The following is a 15,370-nucleotide window of genomic DNA, read 5'->3' on the forward strand; positions in this document are numbered from 1 at the left end:
ATACCCTCCCCAATGTCCATAACCCCACCCCCCTCTCCCAACCCCCCTCCCCCCAGCAACCCTCAGTTTGTTTTGTGAGATTAAGAGTCACTTATGGTTTGTCTCTAATTTTAAATTTATCATTATGATTGTTTTATTATCTCGTTCCTTATGAATGCTTGTTTTTGGGAGAAAGTACATTAAACACATTTATATTCAGGTATAAACACCTGAGTGAAACTTACTTGTTTTCTTTATTGGAAGATTTGCATTTTTCTTGGGGGCACGTCCTAAAAATAAAGCCAGTTTAGGGGCACCTGGGTGGATCAGTGGTTTAAGCCTCTGCCTTTATTTGTTTAGCTCAGGTGATGATCTGAGGGTCCTAGGGTGGAGCCCTGCATCGGGCTCCCTGCTCAGCAGGGAGCCTGCTCCCCCCAACCCCTCACTGGCCTAATCCCGATTAAACACTATTCATGGGGATTAGACATATTGGGCACTGTCCTTGGTGCTGAAGGGAAGTAAGGGAGGAATGAGCTTACACTGTAGACTTAGGTACCCACTAGTTTGACTAAGGACTCTGTTTCAAGGTGCAGTGGAATAGATAACTTCAGGAGAGGTGAAGATGAAGTGCCCCTGGGACTCCGGGAGTCTAATCAGGGAAATCTTTGTGGAAGAGATGACATTTGAGTTCTGTGGTAGAGCTTAGTGAGTTTAGTTTAGTGGTTCATTAAAAACATGGTTATTGGAGTTTGAAAGACCTGGGTTTGAATTCCACCTCTGTCATTAGTAGGCGTGTGTCCCTGGGAGTGTTCCTTAACCTTCTGAATTCTTATTTTCTCCTCCTATAAAATGGGGCAGTAACTGTTTTGCTCACAGTTTATTGTGACAGTTAAATGACATGATGCCTCTTAAAATACTGGGCATAACATCTGACACGGTAGTGATAATAATAGTAATAGCCATCTTTATCAAGTGCTTGTGGTATGCCACCTCCCACCTAAGACATCCTGAAGATTAAATGTTAGTGTTATTATATTACTTTATTGTTACAGTTAATCTTCATAACAGCCCTGAGTTTGCTGAGTGCTGAATAAATTGTGTTATTTAAAACTTAGCTCTGGAGGATGGCTAGAATTTTGATAGACAAGGTGAGGAAGGGAGGAAAGTAAAGGAGAGAAAACCAAGGTGAGGAGTTGCTGAGAATGTATCTGGGGTGTGAAGAATGGGGGAGACCAGTAGCAGATGGGCTAGGAATCAGATGATGGCGTCTTGAGTGCCTGGATGCAAAGGTTGAACCTAATTTGACATGCAATGGGGAGCCATTCCAAGGTTTTAAATAAGATCATGGCATGATTGAAGTGATTTACTTATAAATTTATATTTCACCTTCACTTATATATAGAATTAATACATTTAACTATAAAAAATTCAAAGGTCATAGAAACAAACAAAAGAGAAATAAAACTTTCCCAATGTGATGGTTGCAGTGTAAGTTGGTACAAATGCTTTGTCAAGTCATTTGGCAGCTGAACAAATGCTTTCCCTGTAACCCAGAAGTTCTGTTTCTAGGTATATTTCTGAGACATACGTGTGAATCTTCCCTAAAGGCCAAGCACTGAAGTAATCATAGCAACATTGTTCCTAATAACCCCATACTGAAAAAAAAAAGCCCTAAATTACACAATGGATAAATAGATTGTAATATATTCATACAGTGGAATCTGTATAGCAGTAGATAATAAGTGTCTACAACTACATACAATGTGACTGGATCTTATACATTCACCATAACACTGAGCAGAAGAAGCCAGCTTCCCCCTCCCCAAAAGGCCATTCTCTGCCTTATAAAGTTCAGAAACAAAACTAATATCTGGTGTTAGAGATCAGAATAGTGGCTTCCCTTGTAGAGTGAGAGAGACCAGAAGATGGGGCACAGAGGGCTTCGGGAGTCTTGGCAATGTTCTGTTTCTTCATCTGGGTGCTGGTGATATAGGTATGTCTGCTTTGTGAAAATTCATCAAGCTGTACGCTTTGAGTTTGTGCACTTTTCTTTTTTTTTTTTTTTAAGATTTTATTTATTTATTTGACAGAGATCACAAGTAGGCAGAGAGGCAGGCAGAGAGAGAGGAAGGGAAGCAGGCTCCCTGCTGAGCAGAGAGCCCGATGTGGGGCTTGATCCCAGGACCCTGGGATCATACCTGAGCCAAAGGCAGAGGCTTTAACCCACTGAGCCACCCAGGCGCCCCTTGTGCACTTTTCTGTATAGATCTTGTAGTACTTAGATTTGAAAGTTACAGAAACACATCTGTCATACCCCTCTTCTGACAGTATTTCTCCCTACAGTTATTCCCCATTAACAGTTCGGTTCATATCCTCCCAGATTTCCTCCCAAATATATATAAGCTATCTATAGCTTTACAAAAATGGTATTATGATTTACATAGTGTCCTGCAGTGTACTTTGTTAACAATATGTTGAGGCAGTCTTTCTGTGTCACTGTGTGTGTAAAATCTAGATGATTCTTTTTTTAAAAAAAAGATTTTATTTTTAAGTCATCTCTACACCCAATGTGGGGCTCGAACTCACAACTCCAAGATCAAGAGCTGCATGCTCTCCTGACTGAGCCAGCCAAGCACCCCTAGATGATTTGTTTTAACTGTTACACAGTATTTTATTGTGGGGATGGGTCATTTAGTAAACTAGTCCCCTACCAATGGACAGTTAATTCCAGCATTTCGCTGGTGTGAATGATACATGGGGAACCTCTTCATGCATATCTTTGTGTACTTTTGTGACTATCTGTGTAGAATAAATGAGGGGGAGTAGAATATCTCTGTCTGAAGTGATAATTTAAGATGGTTAATCTCTTAATGACTTGTTGGGTGGGTGGGTTGGAAGCAGGGAGACCAGTTAGGAGGCTGCAGGCATAGTTTAGACTTGAGGTAATCGGGGTGGTTGGCTGTGAACATGGACAAGGAAGGGGAGAGATAAGAGCTCTTATGTGCAAAGACCTTATAAGACCTGCCGTTTGACGAGAGAGGGGGAAAAGTCAGGTCCTGAGGGGATTCTGAGTCTGGGTGGCTGAGTTGATTGGGGGAAGTAGGACCAGGGGTGGGTTTAGTTTTGGCCAGGTTGCCTCCTGGGATTCTGCTCGTCACCCAGGCAGTGATGCTCAGAATGCCGTCGGAAGTATTGCTCTGGCCAGAGTTAAGGGGTTCAGGTTGGGGTGGGATTCATTTGCATAGGATGGTCCTGAGGTTGTGGGAGGGGAATGACATCATCAGGGGGCAAGGTCTAGAGACAGAGAGAACCCAAGGACTGCATGGCGAGGGCTTCATGTATAGGGATGAAGACAGTGGTCAGAGAGACCGGAGGAGAGTCATAAAATTTACTGTCAGGGAAGCCAAAGGAGAAATCTGAGGTGACTTTATTCAAAGACTGCAGTAATCAGTAGCATGCATTAGTCCCCCTCCCACTGGCCCCCCAATGGGTACTGTCACTCCATTTTGTACTTGGTCTTCAAAGCACTTACAGCACTTGTGATTAATTGTGCGATCATCTGTTCAGGGTCCACCTCCCCCTCTGAACTGTGAGCCCCGTGGAGGCAGGGACCATGCCACTCATACTGTCCTATCTCCAGCATGAGGCACGGTGTTCAGCACACAGTGGTGTTGGTACCCCAAGTTGTTGCTGTTCACACTCTGCACCACCACCCCACCCCCACCGTGCAAATTGTGAGAAGAGGGATACTTAGGACCCTGTGGGAGAAAATTCAGGCTGCTCAGTTCAAGTTTTGGGTACAGCAAGTTGTGAGTGGGTGGCCAAAAGTGGGTCATCCAAACTCCCATTTATTTGTACATTACAGTAGCCAGCTACAGTTGGTGCCCAAAGCCTATAGGACTCAAACTCCAAACCTTTCCAGTGAGGCACTGTGATAACCGGGAACAACGTAGCTTCTCCTTTGCTCCCCTTGCCCATCCCTTTGGAGAGCAGGCCCTTGCCCATGCCCCCTCTCATTATGCACCAGCTCTTTTTATCACCACATTCATGAAGGGAACAGTGTTCCCATTGTGATGCTGGAACCCACCAGTGCAAAGATTTTTGAACTTCGACCTCCTTAGGGTGCCAGTCAAGGCAGGTGTCTTAAGTCAGGTTTCCCCAAAAAGTACCCTGAGATGAGATTCATTGACGGAAGTGCCCCCACAGGAGACTGGGGAAGCAGGAAGCATGCGGGGTGTGGGGTCAGGCAGATCCCACAGAGGGCAGCTTCAGCCCCTCGCCCCCCACTGGGTTCCTCTGGAGCCTATGTAATGCCTCAGAGTTGTTCTGACTTGAGGCATACGACCTGAATTGAGGGTTCGTTCTCCTGTTCCATTTAGGCTTTGACTAGGGGGATCACATGTTATAAACCTCCAGGCACTTCTGCTTCTGTCTATCTGGGGGCAGTGTGGGCTTAGTAGCCCCAAGGAAGACTGAGAAACAAATGAAAATTTGGCAGGTAGATGGCTTTCAGGAGCCAGTTGGGGGAGGGGGTCACAGGAGTGGGAAAAAGGGAGATCTGTGAGGTCTGGGTGGAGCGTCAGCACTGTCTGCTACAATGGGTCAAGCCTGGGTCTTTTCCCGGGACCTGATGGACCCAAAGCAGAGGCTGAAGCACCTTTCTGTCTCCCGTCCACGTGCACTTTATCAGTGGAAAACAGCCCTTGGAAGCACATTTCACATCTTCGTGAAGTCTTCCCACCGGACCAGAAAGCACTCAGTAGACGGGCGCTGCGAGAATTGGAAGCACCCCAGTTCAGGAGCCGGGGGCTGAGGCGAGGCCCTGTCCTTGGTCCTGAGCAGCCGCTGGAGACTGGCTCAGGAAGCTGTGTGAATGGAATGGAAGCCACACTGCCCAAAATGGCAACATGTGGTTGTCTGTGCTCAGAAGGAGTTTGCTGTTTGAAGGGGGTGGTGGAAGAAGCGGAGCCTTGAGCAGACTTAAAGGAGGAGTGGAAAGAACCAGAAGAGGGAGAGGTGGCAGATCCAAGGCCCAGAGAGGACAAATGGGAGGATGAGTTCCTGGTGCAGGTGGGAGGAGGTGGGATGAGAACAGGTGGTGGATCAGCCTTGGCCAGGAGAAGGGTTACCCCCTCCTCTGAGAGAGCAGGGGAGGGTCGAGGGGCATGTCGAAAGGTCTGAGGATGGTGCAGGTTGGAAGTGAGAAGGAGCAAGTCACAGAGACACATCTTTTCAGCCAAGTGGGGGAAAGGTCATTGGATGGGGGTGACGGGGTGACGGGCTGGGGAGAGAAAGCATTGGCACAGTCACTTTGGGGACCTTGACTGAGTCATCGAGAGATGGCCAATGGAGGATGAGATAGCTGAGGGTAGATGGCAGAACTTGGTGTGGTTGGGCACCAGATTGGGGACTCCCACGGTGGGGAAGGTGGCAAATTGAGGGAAATGGAAGATGGTTGGTGTGAGCAAATTTGGAGAGTATTGAGAGGTCTTATCTGCAGTCACCGTGGCTACTTCTGTTTCGCACCTACTATGTGCCTGGCTCTGTGGCAGATGTCCAGCAGCTCCATGGGGTCGGTGCTACCTGACTTGCCCAAGGTCTGGCCACCAGTGGTTGCAGAGCTGGGACTCTGTTCCTGCCCTGACTGATTGCAACACCAGCCTCACCTGAGGCCCATATAGGGTACTTGGCTGTGAAATGCTTTGGTCCTGAAGAATGCCACACAGATGTGAAGCACACCTTTCCAGAGCGCCTCCTTAGCCCCCATGGGGACTGAGTTGCTTCATGCTTTGGTTATCCCTCTTCCAGGAGAAATGTTTCAGACCCTAGTGGGTGGGGACAAACCAGCGTGAGTCTCCAGAACAGGGCTCTATAGGGAAGTAGAAAGCCCAGGCAGGTGTCTGCAGCCTGCCTGCTGGGTGCTGGGTTGTGGGTTTGTACCCCCGATGTTGGGGAGTGAGGTTCGTCCCTGGACAAATATGTCTGCACTGTGTGTATGTGAGTTGGGGGACATCTCTCTGTGCTTCTGAGTCTGTGCTGCTGAGTGAGCATGTGTGTGGTTCTGGATCTTACTCTGTCTTAGCACCTGCTACACACAGAGGAGCATAGAAGTGGTTGGGTGGATTACAGATACAGCTTAGGGAAAGAGCAAATGGTAGGATGAAGGGAAGCACAGAGACGGGGACACACGTGTTCCCCCACGTGTCCAGAAACACCCAGGTGACACACACCCAGAAATGCACAGTGTCAGTTTCTCTCTGTGCTTTCTTGAGTGGGTTGGCGTATACTTCTTATGGCTGTGCATCTGTGTGTATGACTGGCACATACCCAGTTAGCCTTAGAAGCACAGCATGATGGAGACTCACGGAAACGCGCAAATACCAATGCTCAGACATACATTAGTGTGCTCTGTGTCTTTGCATGTGTATTCCTGCACGTGTGTGTGCTACCATGTATTTTTCTGAGTGTGTGGACATCTGTGTGCCTGAATACATGTGGGAGATACATGTGGGAGACAAACGTGGGCACACACACTGAAAAACACAGTGTATGTGTGAGAGTGTGTGTGTGTGTGTGTGTGAAAGTCAGAGAGAGAAGGGAGGAGAAGGCCAGTGGGAGGTGTCCTGGTCTCGCTCTGCCTCCTGGCATGCAGCCCCAGGGCCCTTACCTCTTGCTGAGCAGGATGGTGGGATTTGGATGACGCTGCTTCTCTCCAGCGGGTTGACCAGCCAGCACTGAGGAAGCCCCTGAGGTTTATGAGCTCGTCCCAGCCTTTGTCAAGACCTGGGGAAGCTCTCCCTAAAGACCTAGCCCCACCTCTAGTCCACCCGCAGTCCCGCCAGGTGCCAGGGATGTAAAACCCACCCTGATAAACCGGGCTGTGGAGCATGGAGCAGAGAGACCCTCCTGGCTCAATTCCTGGTGCCATCACCTCCCCCCCACCCCCGACTCGCTTTCTGGCTCTATGGGTGTGGACAAGTGGTTTAGCCTCTGTGTCTTGTGTCCTTGATGCTTAAGTGGGAGAACAGACTCATCTCTCTCATGCGGGGTTGAAGAGTAAGACCACTCTCAGGGCAGGCCTCCATTCGTCCAGCTGTTATTAACTGAGCACGTGCTATGGCTGGACCCTCTTCTTAGCCCTGGGGCTTCAACGGTCAACAAAGCAGAGTACCATGTCCTGAGTTCACCTGCTCTGGGGAGGAAGCTGGTCAGTAACCCAGTAATGCACAGATATGTCTGGGGTAGTATTGGGAAGAAAGCCAGAGCAGGGCGACAGAACAGGGGGTAAGTGGCAGGGGCTAGAGAATGGCAAGGAAGGTCATCTAAGATGACATTTGATTACAGAAGGGAAGCTAGCAGAGGCGAGGGTATTTGAGGGGAGGGAATAGCAAGGGCAGAGGGCCATTCGTTATAAGCCTGTTGTTCTCCCATTGTACAGTTGAGGAAATAGAGGCAGAGAGAGGCTGAGTGATTTGCCCAGTCTCATAGCCAGTGAGAAAGAGATCCACACTTGAACCTGGGCAGGCTGGTTTCAGAGCCAGTGGTCTAAATCAGTGGTCCTCCGTCTGGGGTGACTTTCTCCCCCCACCCCCATGCCCAGGGGATATTTGGCAATGTCTGGAGACATTCTAGATGGCCTCCGTGGACTGGAGGGTGCTACTAGCATCTGGTAGGTAGAGGCGGGGGATATCGATCGACCTTCCAGAATGCACAGGACGTCCCGACAACTAAGTGGGGTCCCATCTAAACTGCTGGTTGTGCTGAGGTGGGGAAAACCTGGTCCAAACGCAGGCAAAGTGCGCAACAGAGTGTGACACAGAGTAGGTGCTCAATAAAGAGCAACTGGAGAGGAGGAGGAGACATGACCTGCAGAGAGTCGCAGGGGAGAGGTGAATCCAAGGGGGGGAAAATGTACCTGTAAATGAATCCGTCCGTTACCGGGACTCCTGCGATTCTTCTTGTGGGGTAGCTGTGAAGGGCAGGGCCGCCCCAGGGAGGGGGCTGCGGGTGAGGCTGGTGGTAGGAGGAGGGACTGGGGGTGGGGGCCGACCCTGGGCAGGGTCCAGACACTAACCAGATGACTTGTCTCTCTGTCCCTTTCCGTACCTTGTCTCTCTCCCCATTGCTCTTGGCCTCTCCGCCTAGAAGGGGACAGCCGGAGGCTGAAGGGAGCCATCCAGAGGAGCACGGAGACCGGCCTGGCGGTGGAGATGCCCAGCCGGACGCTGCGCCAGGCCAGCCACGAGTCCATTGAGGACAGCATGAATAGCTACGGCTCCGAGGGCAAGTGAGTGTGGGGCCCGGCCCACTGTCAGCCCTGCTGGCTCTCGTGGGCCCTTGCGGGGGGTGGGTGGGAGGGGCCAAGCCACACCGTCTGGAGCCCTGACTCAGCCTCAGGCCTGCAGAAGGGAGGCGACGAAGCACGCAAGTTCTAAGGGGGCAGCAGAGCACACTGGCCGTGCGGCCCTGGGTGAGTCCTTCTCTGCGCCTCAGTTTGCCCATCTGTCAAACCGGCTGATGCTGGCGGCCTCAGAGGGGGTGTTGTGAGGACTCAGTGGGTTCGTACTTACAGAGAGGGGAGGACAGCGTTGGCATGTGAGTGCCAAATGTCAGTGTTGAGAAATAAAGAGGGGGGTCGAGAGGGGTTTTATCGTGATGTTACTCTTTCCTCTTTACTTTCTTAGTTTCTAAAATCATGATTGGTTTTTAAAGATACAGATTCCTGCTTGATAAGGAGTTTCACACATGTCAGACCACGAAATATTAGATATGACCGTGTCCTCGCCCGTGTTCTCTCTCCCCTGACTGTACATAGCCCCCCCTGGGTATTTGTTCCCGATACAGACTGCAGACCCCATGCCCTGAGTCCGAGCCTCTGGGAGTGGAGCTCGGAACTCCGTTTCTTAAGGGCTGCCTGAGGGAACATATTCTAGACTGAGGGTTCTCGTCTTTGCAGCAATTATGGGCTCTTTGAGAGTTTGGGGCAAGTTTTGGGCCTTCGTTCCCCTAAGAAATATGTGCACCTACACCGTAACACACACACATAGTCATGGAGTCGCACTCATTCCCACACGCAGCGACACGCGTTCTCTCACACATACACTCACACTCATTCTCGCACACAGTCGTACAAGCATACTCTTCTCATAATTCCAGTGGGTTCCCAGATTCCCCTAGAGCCCATCCATGGATTCTTAGCAAAGAAGCTTGGCTTGCAAGTGACTTTCTCATTGTACAGATGACCAGGGCACTCAGAGAGGCTGGGGAGCTTGTCCCGGGTCACAGAGCATGTTAACATGTCTGGAACTTGAGTTCTGTGATTCCCGGTGGGGGGCTCATTCTGTAGCAGCATGTCGCTCCCTTGTCTTAGCTGTCCTCAGCCAGGGTCGTGAGTGTTCTCATCACCCTCATGAGGACACTGGGGCTTGGGGAGGGTCCAGTACGGTGGACACCAGGCATGTGGCTATTGAAATATAAATTAATTTAAATGGAATGAAATGAAATATTCTGTTCCTCCACCGTGCTGGCCATGTTCCGAGCGCTCAGCAGAGCGTGCCCCATGGCTGCTGTTTGGGACAGCGCGGGGATAGAGCATGTCTGCCCTCGCAGATGGTGCCTTTGGACAGCACTGGCTAAGGGGCCTCTCCAGGCGCAGACACCAGGGCGGGCCCAGGGCTGGGGCTCAGCCGCCACCTTCTGCTTTTCTCCTGTTCCTGGCGCTACCTCCCAGCTGGGGGTTCCTGCTGGCTGGAAGCCTTCCCACCCCCAGCCCCTCCTAAACTGGGCATCTCCGGCCTCTGTGAATGGCCTTGCCTTGGCAGATGCTGCCGTTCCACCCACCTCCTGGGGAGGCTTTCCGGAGGGCGAGAAGAGGAGGAGGACAGGCAGAAGGGAGAGGAAGAGGAGGAGGAGGAAGGGAACAAATGTTTTCTTTAACCTGAGAAATTTGGCAAGGCAGCAACGCTTGGAGGAAGGTATCATAGACCTCGGGGTAGCAGTGGGTCTCTGCCGAGTTCCAGAGGGTCAGGGGGTTTGGGTCCTAGTCCTGGATCTGCCAGTGACCACCAGGTGGTCTTGGGCACATCTCTCGGCCTCTTAAGTGTCAGGAGGCTGGGAAACATCTGGTCTCTTGGTCTCATAGGCAGCTTGCGGGGAGCGGGGTGTGGTGTGGGGAGTAAGATCAGCGGGTGAAACCCAGAGCCCCATTTTACGGATGGGCTCCCAAGAAGCCCTGTGACTTGTCCAAGGACAGCAGCATAGGAGGGCATCGTGAAGGAGAAATGAGCTGATGTGTGCACAGGACAGGTGCTTGGGAGGTGGCTCTTGTGTCATTTGTTACCATGTGCTTTAAGGGACCAGAAAGTCTGAGTTAGAGTCCAAACCTGGACCCTAGAGTCAGACGGGCCTGGTTTGTGCCTCATTTCTGCTTCCTAGTAGCTATGTGACTTTGGGGAAGTTACTTCCCCTCTGTGAGCCCAGTTTCTTCATCTGTGGAAAGGGGACAGTAATAGCACACAGAGACTACTCTCAGAGTTGTTGTGTGGCTTACATGAATTAACACAGGTATGGGCGCTTAGGACGGAGGCCGGCACTAGCAGGCACCATTAGTCTGTTATTGTTGGCTGTGATTCTTGTTGTTCCTTGTTGGTTCGCCCCTGTTAGTTGGGTATTTTGCCCCTTGTGTCCAGCTGTATCTTGCTGGATACAGGGGCTGCCCCAGATGCAGCTGTGTCTATAAAGTACTTAGCACAGAGCAAGCACGGCCTTGATGTTGGCTGTGACATTTAGGATTGTCAGAAGGTTTGGGTGGCTCTCTTGAGCCCAGCTGAGGAAGGATCGGGTGGGTTGGAAGGTACCGGCTCCAGCAGAGGGGAGAGTCTTGATGGAGCCCAGCCAGGCTCCACCACTCCACCTAACACCGGGGCAAGGAAGGGGCATAGAAAGGACGGGGGGACGTGGAGCTGTGGCCGGCCTCCTCCTTGTTCTGGAGGTATTTTGGGTACTGGTGGGACCCAGATGCCAGGCTCTGAAATAGGAAGGGGTGTGACTGTCCTCCCCTTGGGCTCCTGCCAGCCCAGCTGAGGCTTACGCCGAACCAGCGGGCTGGAGCAGCCCCCGCGAGCCCACAGCCCCTGGCGCTGCTGGACCTGTCTGCCTGTGCCCTGGCTCACTGGCGTGTATATTCCTGCAAGTGGGCGCAGGGGTTTTTCTTCCAGCAAACGCGACTGAGTGCCTACGGTGTGCTAGACAGTTGGGCTGGACACCTGGGAGGCCCTGCCTGGCACTGACCAAGCAACTCACAGTGAGTTAAGAGCTTCCAAGGACAGGTGTAGAGAACATTGGAAACCCTGCATCCTCACCAGGTCTCTGGGCTAGGGATGGGGTGTGTATGGGTGGGGCCACTCTGTCACTGAAGCGCCTTGGGCTCCAGGCTGCATGGTGGTAGCTGGCAGTGACGTCAGCCTTTGCTGTTCCCAGTGTGGCCCCCAGTCCAGCATCAGCGGCATCCCCTGGGAGCTGGTTAGAAATGCAGGGTCTCCATCTCCACCCCAGACCTCCTGAATTGGAAGCTGAAGCTTTACAAGCTCTCCTGGGGGCTTGTGTGCACGTGGAGGCTGAGAGGCCCTGGCAGTGGGAGTCATGTTCTAGAGCTGTCCCTTACTGGGCACTTGCTCTGGGCAGACACTATGCGAAGTGCTTTTGTATATGTTGGCCCATTTAATCCTCACAACAGCCTGATGACGCCAAGACTGCAAATGTCCCCATTTTACGGACGAGGACACAGAAGCCAAAAGAGGTAAATTAACATGCCCAAGGTCACTCATCCAGTAAGTGGCTTCAAATGCCAGGCTTCAAATCTGGGCCTTGGAATCTGCCCTTAATCTTTACACTTGACTCTTTTCCTTCATTTAATGGTGCATTCATCAGGATTTTGGGAGGCGGACACTTCAGGGTGGTGTGGTGGCTCAGGGAGTCCCTTCAGCTTTTCCCTCCCGAGATCTCAGCAGGTTGGACCGACCCTGGTCTGTCTCCTGGGGCTGGGGAGGGGCTTTCCTTCCCAGACCCCCTTTCTGCCCGGTGGAAAATTGGAGTTCTCTCTGTTAAGGATGGAAGGGAACAGCTCTGGGTTTGGGAGAGCCGAGCTCCGCACCCCCCCTCCAGCAGTCCCGTCTCCCCCAGATAAAGGTCGGGGGTTCAAGCCCCCTGAGAAAGGACCACGAGAACAGCGCCTTCCCACACACCCCCCTGAACCTGAGCTGCTCCCTCGGTGACTGCTACAGTTTGGGTTCCCCAGAACCAAACCCGAGAAGTGGATTTGAGTGCGAGTCATTCACTTGGAGATGATTCCAGAAAACCACGGTGGAGGAGCATGTGTGAGGTGCCAAGCAGAGCAGGCATCCAGAAACATGGGCTTTAAGAAGCGAGCTGCCACTGTAGGCTAGAGCTTGATCCTTCCAGGGACTCTGGGAGCCAGGTGGAACACGCACCTGAGTGCTGTCCCCCGGTGTCGGGGGAGCCGAAGTAGTCACAGTTGACCCTCCTTCCTTAGGGATTGGTGGCTGCTTTCTGGGGACTCTGCTACCCTCCCTGCAGCGCAGTGCTTGCTAGAGGCAGGAGGGGTGCAGGGACTGGCAGTGAGAGTCCGAGAGAGTCTGTGAGCACGGATGAAGGGAGGGTCCAGAGGGGGGATGGTGGGGAAGGAGCAAACAGCGCCACTGGCTCCTCCTGGCTGCCCAAACCAGAAACCTGGGGTTCTCCCAGGCGGCTTCCCCTCTCACTTTCCATTTCCATATCCAGCCCCCCGTTGGGCTCTTCCAGTTTATTCCTAACTATCTTTGACTCATCCATTTCTCTCCCTCCCACCCCCCTGGTGAGGCCCCTCATCACTCTTGCCTGCATGCTCTCAAGTCTCCCTTTTGGTCGAGACTCAGCAGTATGTCACTCAGTGTTTACTTCTGCTGATCCCTGCCATCCTCCCCCAGGCCCCGACCATGTGCCCCCTGCTCCAATGCCCTGAACGTCTTGCACTTCCCTCCGTCTCCCCTGCCGGTCTTTGCTTCGGCCTTCGCTTCCTCTACCTGGCACTGCCTTTCCCACCTCTCCTCCCTCTCCACCCTCTGACTCATTCCTCCTCCAGATCTCAGCTCAGAACTGGCACATAGGCTTCATCTCCGGCACCAGCTCCAGCTAACTGATAGTGGCTGCCTGGAATGCTGTGCAGAGAAGGATTCTGGAGCCTTGTCCAGCCTTGGCAGGAGTGTGGAGGTTGATTAGTAATGTCTGCCCTGGGAGTGGGCAGAGGAGGGGGAACGGCAAGGTCAGCCATTCCTCTAGCTGCATCAGCGGCTTCCACGGTCTGTTCTGCCTCCCACGGCACCCTCCACTTGGTCGTTAATAGTCACAGGTATATCTAGTTCAGTGCTGCCCAGCCTAGGACCTGGTCTACAGGTGATATTTTGCAAATTTTGATGGATAATGGGTAGGGGCTATGAGCAGAAGCACCCCCACATTCCACTCCTTCCTGCCCTTCCTTAACCTCCATCACACATAATCACAGCCTCAGCATCTTCTCTGGGGCCCAGAAGCTCTTGAAGCCAGCTCCCAAAGCCTCTCGTCCTCCTTCCCTCTGTCCCTTGTTGTCCTGAGGCGTCTGGGTCACTGACATCCAGCTCCCTGGGCGTCTGGGTCACTGTGCCCACAGCCCTGGAAAACAGGGTGTGGGAGTTGGTGCGTGACCACCTCACCTGGGCTCAGGGTCATGTTTTTGCCAACTCTATGTTTCCCTAGTCACCAAAGGCCCCAGGGGTCTGGCGGGTGGCTGGGACCCCCTTTCCCTTGCCCACCTCTGCTCTGTAACGGTTTGTGCCTGAAGGATGGACCGGGACTGGCTGGGGCCGTGAGCTAGGAGACACAGGGGTTTGTTTTGTTCTGTTTTGTAAACACTAGTATTTATGGCACATTTGGCTGTGCCAGATTGAGTTCTCAGAAGTTCATTTTGCGTAATACTTACAACAGCACTGAAGGGCACCCTGTCATTTATTCCTGCCTCACCAAAACGGAAACCTGGATTCAGAGAGGTGAAGAATGTATCTCCACAGCTACAAGCGGGGGTGGGGGTGAGTGGGGGGCCGGGCTCCCAATCCAGGCCTGCCTGACCCACCCGGAGCCCAGACTGCAGACCCTGGGGCTCGGCTCTGGGCAAGGGTCGCTCTCCCTGTGGTGTGTAGACACAGCAGAGCAGAGTGGTTAAGCAGATGCACTCTGGAGCCAGACTGCCAGTGTCTAGCAGAGTGATCTTGGGGTTATGTAACATTTCTATGCCTTGGTTTCCCATTCTGTTATTTATTGGATAAATAAAAAAGTCAAATCCCTGGCATCAGGCCCGCGAGCCACACTCATGTGCTTGGGAGCAGGTGTGGAAACATCTGGGTGCTTGAGAAGCTGGAGTTGGGATTGTGGATTCTGTGTCTCCTGGCACACAGCCAATTCTGCGACACCGCTTGTTTTGAAAACGTGCATTTGTTCCAACACAGTTGAAGTATTAGAGAATAGTTTGAGCACAATACAGATTTTGCTTTTGCTCAGGTGTGTTTCATTCTGAGAAACATGAGGGGAACGCTGAAAACAGCACCCACGTGGGAGCACCCCATACAGCCCTCCAGCCGCTCCCTGCTCCCGCGGCTCCTGCCCCCTGCCCCTTGCACACTGGGCCTTACAGCTCTCTTCCCCGTCTCAGACAGCCCTCCTCCGCCACTTCACAATAGCTCGTGGGCTGCGATCCTTCTGACACTCATTTCCACAAGCAAACTTTAAGGTCATTGATTGCCTCGGTAAAGCACCATGTTTATTGTAGTCTGTATGTATTTCTTAACCATTTAATGTGTTTAAAGACTGTTTTTACTATGTTCCTGTTTGTGTGTGCGTGTGTGTGTACATGATACTGACATAGTGTTTGGCTGTTGTGCCCCTAACCCTGTTTTCCCCAAAAGCTCTGTGATTTCTTCTGGGAGGATTTTGCCCTGCAGAGTGATTTTTAGGAATGTCTAGTTTGCATGATAGCAAATGAGTGTAGTGGAGGCTCTGCGGGTCTGTGGGAGGGCGGATGGATGGGAGGAAACATGGGGGCAGACAGTGAATGGGAGAACAGCAAACCCGTAAACCACTAAAACCTTTCAGAGCCACATAACCTATAATCACCACGAGGGCTGTGCAGCCTTTTAATTTCAGATGCAGTTGACATAGGTGATCCATCCGGAAAAGAGCCAAGTAACCCAGTTAGTTCTTTAACTGTCGAGAGCACAGAAAATCCAAACGGAGCTCCGGCCAAACGGAGCTCAAAGGTTAATAATAAAATACAAATGGGTTTCAGTTCTGCAAACAAAACTAACAA

General features: G+C 51.8%; 1 protein-coding gene across 2 annotated transcripts in view; it reads left to right on the forward strand.

Moving 5' to 3' along the window:
• Nucleotides 1–15,370, forward strand: part of LOC111141772 (regulating synaptic membrane exocytosis 4) — a 58,747-nt gene that overhangs the window by 31,400 nt on the left and 11,977 nt on the right. The window contains exon 2 of one of the 2 annotated variants that reach the window (XM_022494577.1): nucleotides 8,128–8,266. In XM_022494577.1, the coding sequence (XP_022350285.1) occupies nucleotides 8,128–8,266 (139 nt within the window). Of the gene's footprint in view, nucleotides 1–8,124; nucleotides 8,267–15,370 lie in introns of both variants that reach the window. The other variant, XM_022494579.1, reaches the window with a different exon arrangement.

Source organism: Enhydra lutris, unplaced genomic scaffold, assembly GCF_002288905.1.
Source record: "Enhydra lutris kenyoni isolate GAN:26980312 unplaced genomic scaffold, ASM228890v2 scaffoldscaffold6, whole genome shotgun sequence".
NCBI lineage: Eukaryota > Metazoa > Chordata > Mammalia > Carnivora > Mustelidae > Enhydra > Enhydra lutris.